Source organism: Glandiceps talaboti, chromosome 6 (assembly GCF_964340395.1).
Source record: "Glandiceps talaboti chromosome 6, keGlaTala1.1, whole genome shotgun sequence".
Taxonomy (NCBI): Eukaryota; Metazoa; Hemichordata; class Enteropneusta; family Spengelidae; genus Glandiceps; species Glandiceps talaboti.
Genome location: NC_135554.1, coordinates 653565 through 669174, shown reverse-complemented (window position 1 = coordinate 669174; position 15610 = coordinate 653565). Strand labels below are relative to the sequence as shown.

Sequence of the window (15610 nt, the reverse complement as noted above, 5' to 3'; positions counted from 1 at the left end):
AGCTGGGAACATGAAAATACTTTGAAATTTCGAGAATCCAATGGGCGAGCCATTTAAAGAGCAGCTTGGAGTCATCGCTGGGTTGCTACATGTTCACGGTATTGACTATGTTAATGAGAAGACGTTAGTTATCTCTCCCCTTATACGTCCATGGTTATCTCTTGACAGAGTGACAAAGTTTACATCATGAATACATTCAGGTTTAGATCAACCCAGAGACTAGTCTAGAATTCTAAACTGGTACAGTATTATGTTTTAAAAACTTCGTACTAATATTTTTTTGAGACAGTTTTTAAGCAAACAGCTAGCCTGTCTACAGCCTGGGTTTCAGTTGGAACTTTAATACAAAGCAACTGCTAAACCTAGCTAGTAGACAGGCCATGTGTCCTCTCCAACAGTTCATGAATTTGACCTCACACAATCAACACAAAAGTTCATGTGACGGCCACAGACCTCCATGGGCATTCAAGCAGGACTAGGGAAATGGGTGCACAATCTGTATGCAGGACCAGTGACAGGGTAGACTGTCGGCGTGTTTTCAAGTTGACATACTAGTACCATCTATTAATGTATTTTTTTGACTTTGACCTCAGACCATGACCACTACCTATAGTGGTCTTAGCTTTGACAGAACAATTTACCCCATAAACAGCAAGTCATGTAGTGAATTTTTCTTGCCAAAGTAAGTGCAGAAGTGATGGATATCCTTCGCTGATCTCAACAATCATGACTTCCTTTTACTATGCTGATAATAAATTGTGTAATGTAAGATTGTGCAAGGCGCACTGTAGCACATACCATTTCTCTGTAGGGTTGGTCTTTGAATTTTGAAATGATACATTTTAATTTTGGTGAAGATGAAAGTGAGTGGTGTATATATTTGATCGTGGATTATTTAGTCTATCTCAAAATAATTGGCAAGAAACAACATGGATATTCAGATACAGGTATATTTATGTATCCATCTCAAACAACACACAGCCAAAATGGAATGAACAACGGAAGGTTGTTCACAGACTTGTCTGTGGTTTGTAATACGTGGAATACTCTACATGTACAGCACATATAATGTAGGCCCTACATTCTTGTGATCCAACCACACCGATCCACCACTGTTTATGGTCCAAATCTGTGACTAACAATTGTACAAGTTTGCCACTGAAAATGTGCACACAGTCACAATGTTTCCACCAGAATTGAAGTCATCGTCTTGCAAATCAGAGGATGTAGGAATGCATGATCGTAGCTCAGGTCTGAGATCATATAGCACAACATTAAAAGTCAACAGTACTTGATGTGGTACATCTATAGCATTTACAGAAGGTATCGTCTTCCTTGTGATTGGAAAGCCAAGGGCAAAGTTTATGATTTATGACGTACAAGCAGTTGATTTTGATATAATTATGACACCAAGAAAATTGTAAAAAGTCAAGTACTTTTGTTCCAAACTTTAGAGCATAAACTAGTTAATTTCCTCATTTGCTTTGATATCTCCAATGATGAGTAATCATAAATCTTCACTTCTTGTATTACCAGATGAATACTGTCTTCCCAATGAATTGATACATATATTCATCTTGATCAAGTTATACAGACGTATATACAGTATTTATTCAATCTGTCCATCACTAGACTATCAGGTTGAACACAGGATTCTAGGGTGGAAAATGACGGGAAGCAATGAGTAGTTTGAACTTGGCGCTCACTGTTTTATAGTATACTTTTTTCTCTGGCTGCACCACCCATGGAGGTACACTTATCGGACAGAGGGTACTTAACTCACTTGTTGTTGATGTTACTTGATTAAATGTGGCCTATATCAAACATGTTTGACAATAAAACCTGAACGCTATTTTGAGAAGGGCTGTACTATTGGTTGAAGGAGGACTAATTTTCATATTGCCTAAATATTTAGAGATGTTAGAACTATATCAGACAAAGATGAACACAAGAAGAAAACGGAACCTGCATGTACATTCTACATATTATCATTGTTATGGGTGCCTGACAAAGATCTGATTGAATGACCTGCACCCCGTGTTACATTCATGTATACTTAGATCTGATTGATTGACCTGCACACCCCGTTACATGTGTATACTTAGATCTGATTGATTGACCTGCACACCCCCTGTTACATAAGTGTATACTTAGATCAGATTGAATGACGTGCACACCCCCGTGTTACATACATGTAAACTTAGATCTGATTGATTGACCTGCACACCCCCTGTTACATAAGTGTATACTTAGATCTGATTGAATGACCTGCACACCCCCTGTTACATACATGTAAACTTAGATCTGATTGATTGACCTGCACACCCCCTGTTACATAAGTGTATACTTAGATCTGATTGAATGACCTGCACACCCCCTGTTACATACATGTAAACTTAGATCTGATTGATTGACCTGCACTCCCCCTGTTACATAAGTGTATACTTAGATCAGATTGAATGACGTGCACACCCCGTGTTACATACATGTAAACTTAGATCAGATTGAATGACCTGCACACCCCCGTGTTACATACATGTAAACTTAGATCTGATTGATTGACCTGCACTCCCCCTGTTACACATGTGTATACTTAGATCTGATTGAATGATGTGCACACCCCCTGTTACATAAGTGTATACTTAGATCTGATTGAATGACCTGCACACCCCCTGTTACATAAGTGTATACTTAGATCTGATTGAATGATGTGCACACCCCCTGTTACATAAGTGTATACTTAGATCTGATTGAATGATGTGCACACCCCGTGTTACATACATGTATACTTAGATGCACCATCACACCCTAAACCTCAGACCACTATAGAGAACAGACTAGAAATGCGGCTTTTCACTTGGTGTGAAGATGGGCAAGAGTAGTAGCAATAATTGTAGCATTTGATGTTTGTTTGAGGGCTTTTTCTTCTGTTTTTGTACTTTTTTATATTCCGATGTTTAACTGGAAGCAAACTCTACTAAATACAAATGGACAGAAGCAATTCAGATTCAGAATTGTTAAGTTGGGTGAATTTTTCTGCTAAATTACGCCTTACCTGCCAAAAAATCAGACATTTCCTAACTCCAACATTATTTGCAGAGCCTTCAAGACCCAAGAATTGTTCAGAGGTACCCCAGTTTCCGTGAAAATCGGCAAATGTAGCAACGCATGTAGTATTTTGAAACGAGCAGTACGCTGACATCTCACTCATATTTTCCACATGATCTCGTCTATTTGAGTTAACATTGCAGGAATTGTAGCATTTGATTCCAATAAACATCAGAATGAAAAGAAGTGCAAAAACAGAAGAAAAAGCCCTAAAAAATCACAGCAAACACTACAATTATTGCAGTTAGGGCCAGAGAAACGTCCCAACTGGAAGTTGACAGTCTGTCAGACATCTCAAAACATGTTCCTGTGTATGCACTATAGTAAAGTATACATGAGTAATGTGTACTTGTAGTAGTTGTATCAGGTTACCAAACACATTGTTGACGTGGATTTTGACATTGAAATGATAGATATGGATGACTGAATGAAACAAATTTTTTTTAAGAACTGACTTCTATGACTTGGAGAACAAGGAGGACCATATCGACGATATGATCGAAGATGCACGACCAATCAAGCGGTGAAGAAAACAATTCCCTGGCAAAAAGCAAGGGCATTAGAGTCAGTGTAGTTTATTCTAATCCCTTGCCTAAAGTTGTATCCATTTTTCAAAAGAACTTACAGCAAAGAGTAGCGTATGTACAAAGGAGCAGCAATGGACGATTCAATAATTCATGTTCTGACCAACCCGGGGAAAAAACCCAATAACCTCACAATATTTGAATTCACGTGTCAAAATCCTTTTAATAATCACTTATTATATATTCATAAATAAAGGGTGCTATGGACAAGCAACTTCAACATCGCATAACTCATATGAATCTGCAGTGATTTTGATTCTGACTGCTTAACAGTCTTCATTTCCAGTCATAGACTACACCTAGTAACCTTTCAGCTTTTCCAATAGAAACTCTTCGAGTCAATTGCACAAATGTTTTAAAACATATAGACCCAAAGTATCATTTTGCACAACGTTTGACAGTCTTCAGGGCGACTTTAAAACAAAAGACAATGCATGCTTGAAAGGTGACAGTGACAGTAGGAAGAGGAATTAAGAGCCCTATTCACACTTAATACAATAGTTATTGCTAGTCTGTTCTCTAAAGTGGTCCAAGCCTACACTCACTACCAATACTGTTCACTGGACAGCTACTGTTCACTAGACAGATATTATGAAATCATCACATTCACACCCTAAACTCGTTACCAATACTGTTCACTGGACAGCTATTATGAAATCATCACATTCACACCCTAAACTATACAGCTATTATGAAATCATCACATTCACACCCTAAACTATACAGCTATTATGAAATCATCACATTCACACCCTAAACTAAACAGCTATTATGAAATGATCACATTCACACCCTAAACTAAACAGCTATTATGAAATTATCACATTCACACCCTAAACTTATTACCAATACTGTTCACTGGACAGCTATTATGAAATGATCACATTCACACCCTAAACTAAACAGCTATTATGAAATGATCACATTCACACCCTAAACTAAACAGCTATTATGAAATGATCACATTCACACCCTAAACTAAAAAGCTATTATGAAATCATCACATTCACACCCTAAACTAAACAGCTATTATGAAATCATCACATTCACACCCTAAACTAGACAGCTATTATGACATCATCACATTCACACCCTAAACTAAAAAGCTATTATGAAATGATCACATTCACACCCTAAACTATACAGCTATTATGAAATCATCACATTCACACCCTAAACTAAAAAGCTATTATGAAATTATCACATTCACACCCTAAACTAGACAGCTATTATGAAATCATCACATTCACACCCTAAACTAAAAAGTTATTATGAAATTATCACATTCACACCCTAAACTAGACAGCTATTATGACATCATCACATTCACACCCTAAACTAAAAAGCTATTATGAAATTATCACATTCACACCCTAAACTATACAGCTATTATGAAATCATCACATTCACACCCTAAACTAAAAAGCTATTATGAAATCATCACATTCACACCCTAAACTATACAGCTATTATGAAATGATCACATTCACACCCTAAACTAAAAAGCTATTATGAAATCATCACATTCACACCCTAAACTATACAGCTATTATGAAATCATCACATTCACACCCTAAACTAAAAAGCTATTATGAAATTATCACATTCACACCCTAAACTATACAGCTATTATGACATCATCACATTCACACCCTAAACTATACAGCTATTATGAAATCATCACATTCACACCCTAAACTAGACAGCTATTATGAAATGATCACATTCACACCCTAAACTAGACAGCTATTATGATATCATCACATTCACACCCTAAACTAAAAAGCTATTATGAAATTATCACATTCACACCCTAAACTATACAGCTATTATGAAATCATCACATTCACACCCTAAACTAAAAAGCTATTATGAAATGATCACATTCACACCCTAAACTAGACAGCTATTATGATATCATCACATTCACACCCTAAACTAAAAAGCTATTATGAAATCATCACATTCACACCCTAAACTAAAAAGCTATTATGAAATCATCACATTCACACCCTAAACTATACAGCTATTATGAAATCATCACATTCACACCCTAAACTAAAAAGCTATTATGAAATTATCACATTCACACCCTAAACTAAACAGCTATTATGATATCATCACATTCACACCCTAAACTATACAGCTATTATGAAATGATCACATTCACACCCTAAACTAAAAAGCTATTATGAAATCATCACATTCACACCCTAAACTAAAAAGCTATTATGAAATCATCACATTCACACCCTAAACTATACAGCTATTATGAAATCATCACATTCACACCCTAAACTAAAAAGCTATTATGAAATTATCACATTCACACCCTAAACTATACAGCTATTATGAAATCATCACATTCACACCCTAAACTAAAAAGCTATTATGATATCATCACATTCACACCCTAAACTAAAAAGCTATTATGACATCATCACATTCACACCCTAATACTGTTCAATTTACTTAAAGTCTAAATTTTGATTCTTCTTTGAATGTATTTTTTAAAATCCAGAATGTACTTAAGGTACTTCAATCTACAATTACCTGAATGATTAGTGTCAGATGAGAAGAACTACAATCCCGTGTCAGGTCTTCCCATTCTCCACAAAATTAGGAATGAATTTCTTGTAATTGATCACTACCATTATGAGACATGGATTCTGAGAACAAACATAGCTGCACAATACTTGAAATCATTGTGAATTAGGAACTTTATCAAAAGTAGAGTCATAGCAATTCTTTTTTCCGAGATATCATTTAAAATCAATTATTTTGGTGTAATACTGACAAACCATCAATAAAAATACTAGAAGGAAGTATTATACAGGATTATATCATGTAATTAAGCTACAATGTATGTCAACAACACAATACTTGGAGGTGAGAATGCTTGTTACAATGAAAACAATGTAATGCAATACAGTGTTTATGACAGCTAATAATAACATACAAGATGTGGCCTCAACAGAAAAGTTAATTTTGCATGACATGCATGCATTGTTTTTTATTCCATGTCTACCTGGTAGGTTTTGAAGAAATTCATGGAAGGCAAACAAAATATTTAATAGATGGAATCTTATATGGAGGTGAAAGAAAGTACATGGACTTGTTTTCTGATACTTTCGGTTGTCTAAAAAGTGAAGCTAAAATGTTGGAAAAAATATAAATCACTTGAAATTAGAGTACTCCACTGTATTAGAGTATGGATTGCTTTTTACATTAGAGTACTCCACTGTATTACAGTATGGATTGCTATATGCATTAGAGTACTCCACTGTATTACAGTATGGATTGCTATATGCATTAGAGTACTCCACTGTATTACAGTATGGATTGCTATATGCATTAGAGTACTCCACTGTATTACAGTATGGATTGCTATATGCATTAGAGTACTCCACTGTATTACAGTATGGATTGCTATATGCATTAGAGTACTCCACTGTATTACAGTATGGATTGCTATATAAATTGGCACCCCATAATGTTGCCTGTTGCCTGTTGTTGAAATAGAGTGTAAATTGTAGCTGGCAGTAACCTTTATCATTTTCAATGACAATGCTCACCTATAAACACAGTAGTGCAGTGGTGGAAGTGAACAAGACAGTAGTGAAAGAGTGAGTTGCTTTACTTGAGTTTACAGTGGATTTTTTTTTTTTACCACAGGCTATCAGAGAACCAGAGGTGTCTTTAAGTAGTAGTACGACAGAACTGAGTGATGACACTGAAGGTATGTTATCTCAACTCTAACCTTTAACCTTTAAAAGTTATTAATCCATATTCCAGTTATAAGAAAGATAAAATGTTGCAACCGGTAGTAAGGGCCATGATTGGCTGAGTACCAGTAGTGAGGGCCATGATTGGCTGAGTACCGGTAGTGAGGGCCATGATTGGCTGAGTACCGGTAGTGAGGGCCATGATTGGCTGAGTACCGGTAGTGAGGGCCATGATTGGCTGAGTACCGGTAGTGAGGGCCATGATTGGCTGAGTACCGGTAGTGAGGGCCATGATTGGCTGAGTACCGGTAGTGAGGGCCATGATTGGCTGAGTACCGGTAGTGAGGGCCATGATTGGCTGAGTACCAATAGTGAGGGCCATGATTGGCTGAGTATCTGTAGTGAGGGCCATGATTGGCTGAGTACCGGTAGTGAGGGCCATGATTGGCTGAGTACCAGTAGTGAGGGCCATGATTGGCTGAGTACTGGTAGTGAGGGCCATGATTGGCTGAGTACCGGTAGTGAGGGCCATGATTGGCTGAGTACCGGTAGTGAGGGCCATGATTGGCTGAGTGCCGGTAGTGAGGGCCATGATTGGCTGAGTGCCGGTAGTGAGGGCCATGATTGGCTGAGTACCGGTAGTGAGGGCCATGATTGGCTGAGTACCTGTAGTGAGGGCCATGATTGGCTGAGTACCGGTAGTGAGGGCCATGATTGGCTGAGTACCGGTAGTGAGGGCCATGATTGGCTGAGTACCAATAGTGAGGGCCATGATTGGCTGAGTACCAGTATCAGTCACACAATGAGTTTTTTTTAGCCCCCCCCCCCCCCCCACCCCCCTCCCTGAAGGGGGTGCTATTACTATGGGCTCCATTTGTCTGTTCATCTGAGCATGTGTACCTGCATGTGTCCATCTGTCCGTAATACATCATTAAATTTCTCAGATGTGCAATATCCAATTTTTTTAAAGGAATGCTGAACTTACACACACCAAAGGGTTTGCACTTCAGAAAATTGTTTTAACTCTGTTGATGATATAATTATCGCAATGTTGATTATTCTTTCAATAAAAGCACAATAAAAGTCGTAAATTTGTCACTCTCTGTGGTCGCTGACATTTTCACTAAAAAATCAGGCTGTAGACTCTTGTGAAACTTTATTTTGTGGAGGTCTATGTATTTGGAATTTACACAGCCTTTAGTTTGTTTACATGTAGTGTTAACAGTATGAGTCCAAAATAAAAATGTTGGTTGCATCGGATTGATTGAATCCGCAAACCATGTGTACCACAAAGACAGTGCTATAGGAGTTAAAAATCTATCAAAATACAAAATGTTCCATAAATACTACGTATATCGGATGAGCCATCTGAATGCACTCAAACTTATGCATGATAGAGGTTACCGCGGTTACCCAACCATTCGACATGTATGCAGTGAAAGATCTGTTGCTGTATTTAAGTGTTTAGCTGAACAGAGCTTAAGGGTTAGGTTGAATCTTCATCGCCATCTGTCTTTCATCCGTCACCTTATTTTTATGTTCATCTTCCCAGAAACTGACAGAATACTTTGATATTTGGTCTGGAAGTTCTGGGGGTGGGAGGTGGGGGTAGATTTGCTCATGCCAAATTGATCTGTACCATTTTCTTTTTCAATTTTAAAGACTAAAATGATATTTTCATCATCTCCTCAAATACTTTTTGTCAGATTGCTTTGATATCTGGTGTGTTGATGCACAGAGGGTAGCTTACTCAGATTTGTGAATTTCAAGTCAGCACACATTCTTTTCTATTTTTTAGTGAATTTTTTTGTATTTCTTGAAAAATGTTGAAATATGTAAATGAGCATTGTGACAATGCCATATTGGAAATCAGTCCACTAGACTAGGTCATTGCCTCATTCTCAGATTAAGATGACTGTTAGTCATTGAAATGTGGAACATTTTGTTGCACTCTTGATTGATGAAATTAAGTTTTGCTGAAAATCCTACACAATGAATTTTTGAACACTATTTGAACATAGTCCACTACACTGAAAAAAGAGCCATTTTTCAAAGACATCATTTACGGCAGACAACAAGCAATGTAATATAGTCTGAATTCTACACATCATGCACCCTCACCTACAAGTGTCTGTTTGAAACAGGGTTGCAGACTTCAGCACAAATCCAAATTCTGCACCCCTTCTATAGAATAGTACATTCCAGTAGGTGTTCCGAATGTGCTGACAAAGTTGCCTGTCACTAGCACTATAGGGGATGATTTTTTAGCTCCGCTGTCAGCGAAAGCTGAAAGCGTAGCTTTAGGTATAGGTTGTATTAAGGTATAGAGTATAGGTGGAATCATTGGTGTCCGTCAAATTTTTATATTTTCATCATCATCTCCGAAAGTGACAGTCAGAATTCTTCGATATTTGGTGTGCATGTTCCCTTGGGGGAGGCTATTCAGATTTGTTCATGCCAAGTTGATCTGTGCCATTTTAAATTTTTTATGATTTTTAGCACAACTGAACTTGTTCAGTAGTGCTATAGGGATCGCCCGGCGTCTGTCTGTCTGTCTGTGTGTGTGTGTGTGTGTGTGTGTGTGTGTGTGGATGTGTGTGTGTGTGTGAACAACTTAAAGTCAAAAACCGCTGAACCGATTGCCATGATATTTGATGGGTCCATTACCTTGGGTGTCTAGTTGGGAAATTGTTCAAATCAAAATGATCGCATCACAGGTGTGTGATTTGAGTCAAAAAATGTGATTTTTGGTCAAAAACCTTAAACTCAGAAACTACTGGGCAGATTGGTGCGAAATTTGGTGGGAACATTCTTAAGGGGGTGTAAAGTAAGATTTGTTCATGACATGATGATTCCATCAGTGATATGCAAATTAGGGCTAAAAATGTGTCTTTTTGGTTAAAAATCTATAATTCCAAAACTACTGAGCAAATTGGGCAATTTTGGTCAAAAACTTATGTCTCAAAAAGTACTTGGTCACCGAGTCTGAAACTTGGTGAGATGTTTCTGAAAGTGTTATTCTGCACATTTTGACAAAATTGGCCCTAGCGACCATGACAACGCCCTTAGCAACAACCAAATGGAAGTATATTTTGGTAAAATGACAATATCATCTGGTGGGCAATTGAGTAAACATTCAAAAAAAATGTATGCAAATACCCTAGCAACCATGACCATGCCCATAGCAACAGCCAAACGGTCATGTATTTCACAAAGATAACAACAGAGATTAATAGGCAATTGAATAAACATTAAAAAAATGTATGCAAATTTGCCTGGCAACAAGACCACGCCCATAGCTACAACGCAATAATCAGGTGTATTGCAAAGATAACAACAGGAATAGAAAGGCAAATGAATGAACATTCAAAAAATGTATACAAATGTGCCCAGCAACAAGACCACGCCCATAGCAACAGCCAAATGATCATGTATATTGCAAAGATAACGACGGGGATTAATAGACAATTGAATAAACATTCAAAAAATGTATGTAAATATGCCTTGCAACAAGACCACACCCATAGCAACAGCCAAATGATCATGTGTATTGCAAAGATAATATCAGGAATTCATACACAAGTGAACAAAAACATACAAAAATATATGCAAATATATCTAACAACATGACCACGCCCATAGCAACAGCCAAATGATAGCATATAAAGATAGCAACATGGTTGGATAGGCAACTGGGTAGTCATTCAGCATTCACTTATTGTTAGCATGGACTACCATATGGATAAACATTTTTAAACACTGTACAGTTGTGCTACAACACCATTGGTGGTATTTTTTTCATAAAATGACATTTTCATAATCTCCTCGAATACTACTTATCAGATTGCTTTGATATCTGGTGTGTTGATGCACAGAGGGTAGCTTACTTAGATTTGTTAATTTCAAGTCAGCAGGTCTTCATTTTTATTTTTTATGATTTTTTTTTTGTAATTTGAAAAAAAAATGAATATGTTAATGAGCATTATGACCGACGCCATATTGGAAATCAGTCGACGAGACTTTAAGTAAACTGCCACTTTTCAAAAGACACTATTGACGTCAAACAAGCAATGTAATATGTGCTATAGTCATAATTCTACGCATTGGGTGCCCAAATGACAAGTGTTTGTTCGAAACAGGGTTGTAAACTTCAAATCCAAATTCTGCACCCCTTCTACATAATCAGCCAGTCCGCAACATCCTCATTTGCATACTCTATCCTTCAGTTTGCGACTATTACACTTTTAATGGCTGGTCACGGGCCTTATTTTTTGGTATTTTCAACTCGCCATAACTTTCACTAGAGTCCACCATTTTAGATACTGTAAATGCCTAAACCTCAACTGACATCTCTTCTTTCGTACCAGCAACATAAATTTTGGAATTACATTTAGGAATACCAATTTTCCGATGAATTGGGACACATACTTGAGGCCCTGAAACCTTGACCCGGTTTTTCGCTCATACTACCCTAGTAGTTTCCTAAATACGGACCGGAAAGTTTGACAAATTTCACAAAAAGGTGGATTTTTATGTGTTTTAAATAACTATGGCAAGTAAATTTAGTAGGATCGTTGTGTAATTTTCGGTAGAAAACGACTGATTTGACCAGAAGCTGAAGCTGACCCCATTTGACTGGGCGATTTTCCACAGCAAGTAACAACACAGGACGTTCTTGGTACTCACTAAAATCACACTTCAGACCCACTTTAAAAGTGTGATGTTTTCAGATAACATGTAACTTGTGATTAATTCTATATTGTCGTGCAATTTGGAGTGACAGTGAACCAGAATTAAGACAACTTGCGTAAGGAAGGCATGCCTAGGCATGTGGTTGAAGTTATGCAAGAGTAGTCTCACTGCCGACTGTGAATCGACCAAACTTTGTTTATTGGCTGACAGTTCACATGTAAAGTTAAACGACATGAACGTGTCTTGCCATTTCCAAAATACAAATATTTGGCAGGTAAAAATAATTAAAATAATTACAACTTTAATTTGGCTTCAGACTTTGCATTATGTTTTGCGTATCTTTCCCCGTTTTACATTTAAATCCGAAAAGGTTCTCTCTCGTCATGTCATCAGTGATCATACCGGGGCTGCTTTGAGTACGAGCGAAGTGAGGCATGTTGAGGTATTTTGTTGAGAATTATAAATATTGTGAAATGTCAAGTACAAGGTTTAAATACAATGGAATGATGAAAAAAAAAATGGCCGAGTCTGCTGACAGGCGCCTGCAACAAGAAACACTGTAAATTAAAATATCAGACGATGTATGTATTAATCGCCATCTTTCTTAGTTTCCATACGGCGACAATCCCAAGTACCCGGATGCACGAGGGACTAACCCGGAAGCAAGTCGTTGTCAGCCATACGTTACAGTGGTAACATCGTCCGAGAAATCGCTGCGTTCAGAGTGTCATTATTCACAGAATTGTTGTTTTCGAGTGAAAACCCGTCTTGAATTGTATAACTCTAACAAATGAAGACATGTCAAGTTATATTTTGAAAGTTGTATCGCTAGTTTGAGACGATTTGCTCACGTACTATCGAGGCTTGGACCTTACTCCAGTTCATCGGGAAGTTTAGCCAGTGCGATAATTCTTTCTGGTTTAGTTTACAACACTTTTGATCATGCAGATTTTGTTGTTGTGATGAAAAGAAATAAAAAAAAAAGATCACTTCAACCTTTTCGTTGTGTTTTCTTTGTGAAAGGTAATCGAACATGAACGAGTGTTACCACTGTAATGTACGGCTGAGAATGACTCTTCCAGGTACTTGGGATTGTCGCCGTACAGAAACTAAGCTGGCGATTAATACATTTCTTCCCTATATATATATATCTACTACAACTAGTACAAGTTGAATGTTGTTGACTTGGTAAATTTGTTAGAAAATTGAAATTCAAATTGCCTCAAAATTATTTTAGATCCCTAGTTTATTTCATTCATCATTAAAATTTTCCAGGGTTAAAGCTGTAAGACACTGCAATTATTTATAGCCAACCTCAAAATCCTCTTTTTTTCTTTTTCTTGTGTGCATTTCCCAGTCATTTTTTTTTTCTGAGATTTTGTGCAATTTTTCATAACAGTAGATTTTTGTTATAAAATGGTGACTATGGTATAAAAGTGCCAACTTCTGTGTAAAATGTGTTTTATAGTGAGACATCATATGAAACCACTAACCACTTTATTACATCGCTAAAACAAAACTGCATAGTGAAGAGCTGAAGAACTGAACCACTTCTACATGTCACCAAAATAAAAAATAAAATAAGAAAACAGTGGAGCTATTCTGACTGATAGGTCGCTTGTTACATCATCAATCATAAGTAAAAACGATAACAATCATTCTGAAATCACCTCATTTTGAAAGGGGAAGTACTTTGTGGTTCATTTATGGAATTTTGATTTTGTATGATCAAAATTGGTGGCGAAATCGCCATGTCGAAATTGCCAAACAGTAGTTGTGGCAGCCATGTTTTCACTTCAGTAAAACTTGCAGTTTCAACTAGTCTTTCGCTAATGAGCCTTACCATATATGGAAGAAAAGTAGTTATGAGATTGTAGTCCAGACTTTGGGTTGTAAAATGGCATATTTCGTTAAATTTTTCGTCATACTCATGATATGAGATCATTTTGCAGTTTCAAAAATTGTGAAACATTGCAAATTTTCAAAAACGAACATTAATAAATAGTATTTTGTGATGTCTTCTACCTAATAATGGCTTCTTTTAGTTGATGAATCAAGTGGCTCAAAATAGAGGGATAGTTATTTAGGAGAGGGTAGATGGTTTTGTGGGGACATCATGCCGTGTTGGTGCTGTAACACAGGCCGATGAAAATGTTTGAAGATACTAGTGTTCTGCCTCTCTGTCAGTGAGATTGAACATTTTTCAGACACAACCTTTTCAGTTATGATTAACAAAATATTTAGTCTTTATCATTCCGCTTCTTGTATCTACTTATAACCATTACCACTTTCCATCAATAGTTGGCGCTCTTTCCAAGTACTGTATAATTAGATTCACTCGCTGTCAGCCATCTTGTAATTCCACTTCCTAGTGCTGTGTGGCAAAGTTGTACTTGCTGGCACTCCATAACTTTGGTTGAAACTCAACATGAATGAACCAAAAACCACCAAAAGGAAGAAGCAAAAGTCCTCCAGTAGTGCAATGTGCATGGAGACTCAACCTGTTACCGGAAACTGTGTAAGTACACCCGAAGCTTTCACAGGTGAACTGACTATTGTGAACACGAGGGAGAACATGGACGACTTGGTTTCGGAGGACGAACCCGTCATTGTGCAGATTCCTGCTTACCCCTCTACAAGTGCTACGTCAGATGTATTTTCACAGCTACTGGGAGAAATGGCTCAAGTCGTGACCCAGTCTCTGCGACAATGGCAAATTTCTTTGTGTCACAAGGCTGTCAGGACACCAATACCAACAACAGTCGACAAAGAAGCCAGGGGTCACACGAGCGTTCTTCATCGTCACCTATGATATCGCCACGTAGACACAAGACTCCTCGTCAGGATGTCAATGATAATAACACAGATCAAGATTCTGACGACTTATTTCAAGACGAATTTCCTTAGTCATTTGATGACACCATGTCGTCCCAGACAGAAGCTGAGGGCGAGTTGGACACAATATTTGATGATTTTCCGGACCACATTACTGACCCTGTCACATGGCCTGTTTCTCAGGTGTCGATGAATTGGCTTATGCAAAGAGTTGACAAGAGTCTTTCGCCCACCCAATTAAGAGAATTACAACAAAACTACTTCAAGTTGGTGCTAGAAGACAGAAAACAACCTTTTGAGGGACAAGAAATGCCAGCTGCACTTACAAGTTTAATTTGTTCTAGTGCACAACGCTTCAGGCATTATGACAGGCCATACTACAAAACACACCAGGTTATGCATTCAACACTTCGTCCAGTAATAAAAGTACTAGAATTGGTATGTTCTTCAACCTTACAGCCAGATAGGTTACCAGAGTTGAAGCAACAAATGAAAGCTGGTTTGTCTGTTGCAACACGCCTATTGACAACAGCAATTTACATGATGGCAGAAGTCTGCCAAGCCAGAATGAAACCCCTCTTTCGCCAGGAGTATAAAAACAATCTGCAAGAATCCAAACCAACCCTATTAAGGGTTTCTTTGGTGGCAACCTCATGAAAGCTATAA

General features: G+C 37.5%; 1 protein-coding gene across 3 annotated transcripts in view; it reads left to right on the top strand.

Annotated features, from left to right (window-relative positions):
• The window catches only part of LOC144436631 (spermatogenesis-associated protein 6-like), a 105012-nt gene that overhangs the window by 72935 nt on the left and 16467 nt on the right, over window positions 1-15610 (top strand). For all 3 annotated transcript variants that reach the window (XM_078125460.1, XM_078125459.1, XM_078125461.1), the window contains exon 8: window positions 7368-7431. In XM_078125460.1, coding sequence (XP_077981586.1) covers window positions 7368-7431 — 64 coding nt within the window. The remainder of the gene's footprint in view (window positions 1-7367; window positions 7432-15610) is intronic.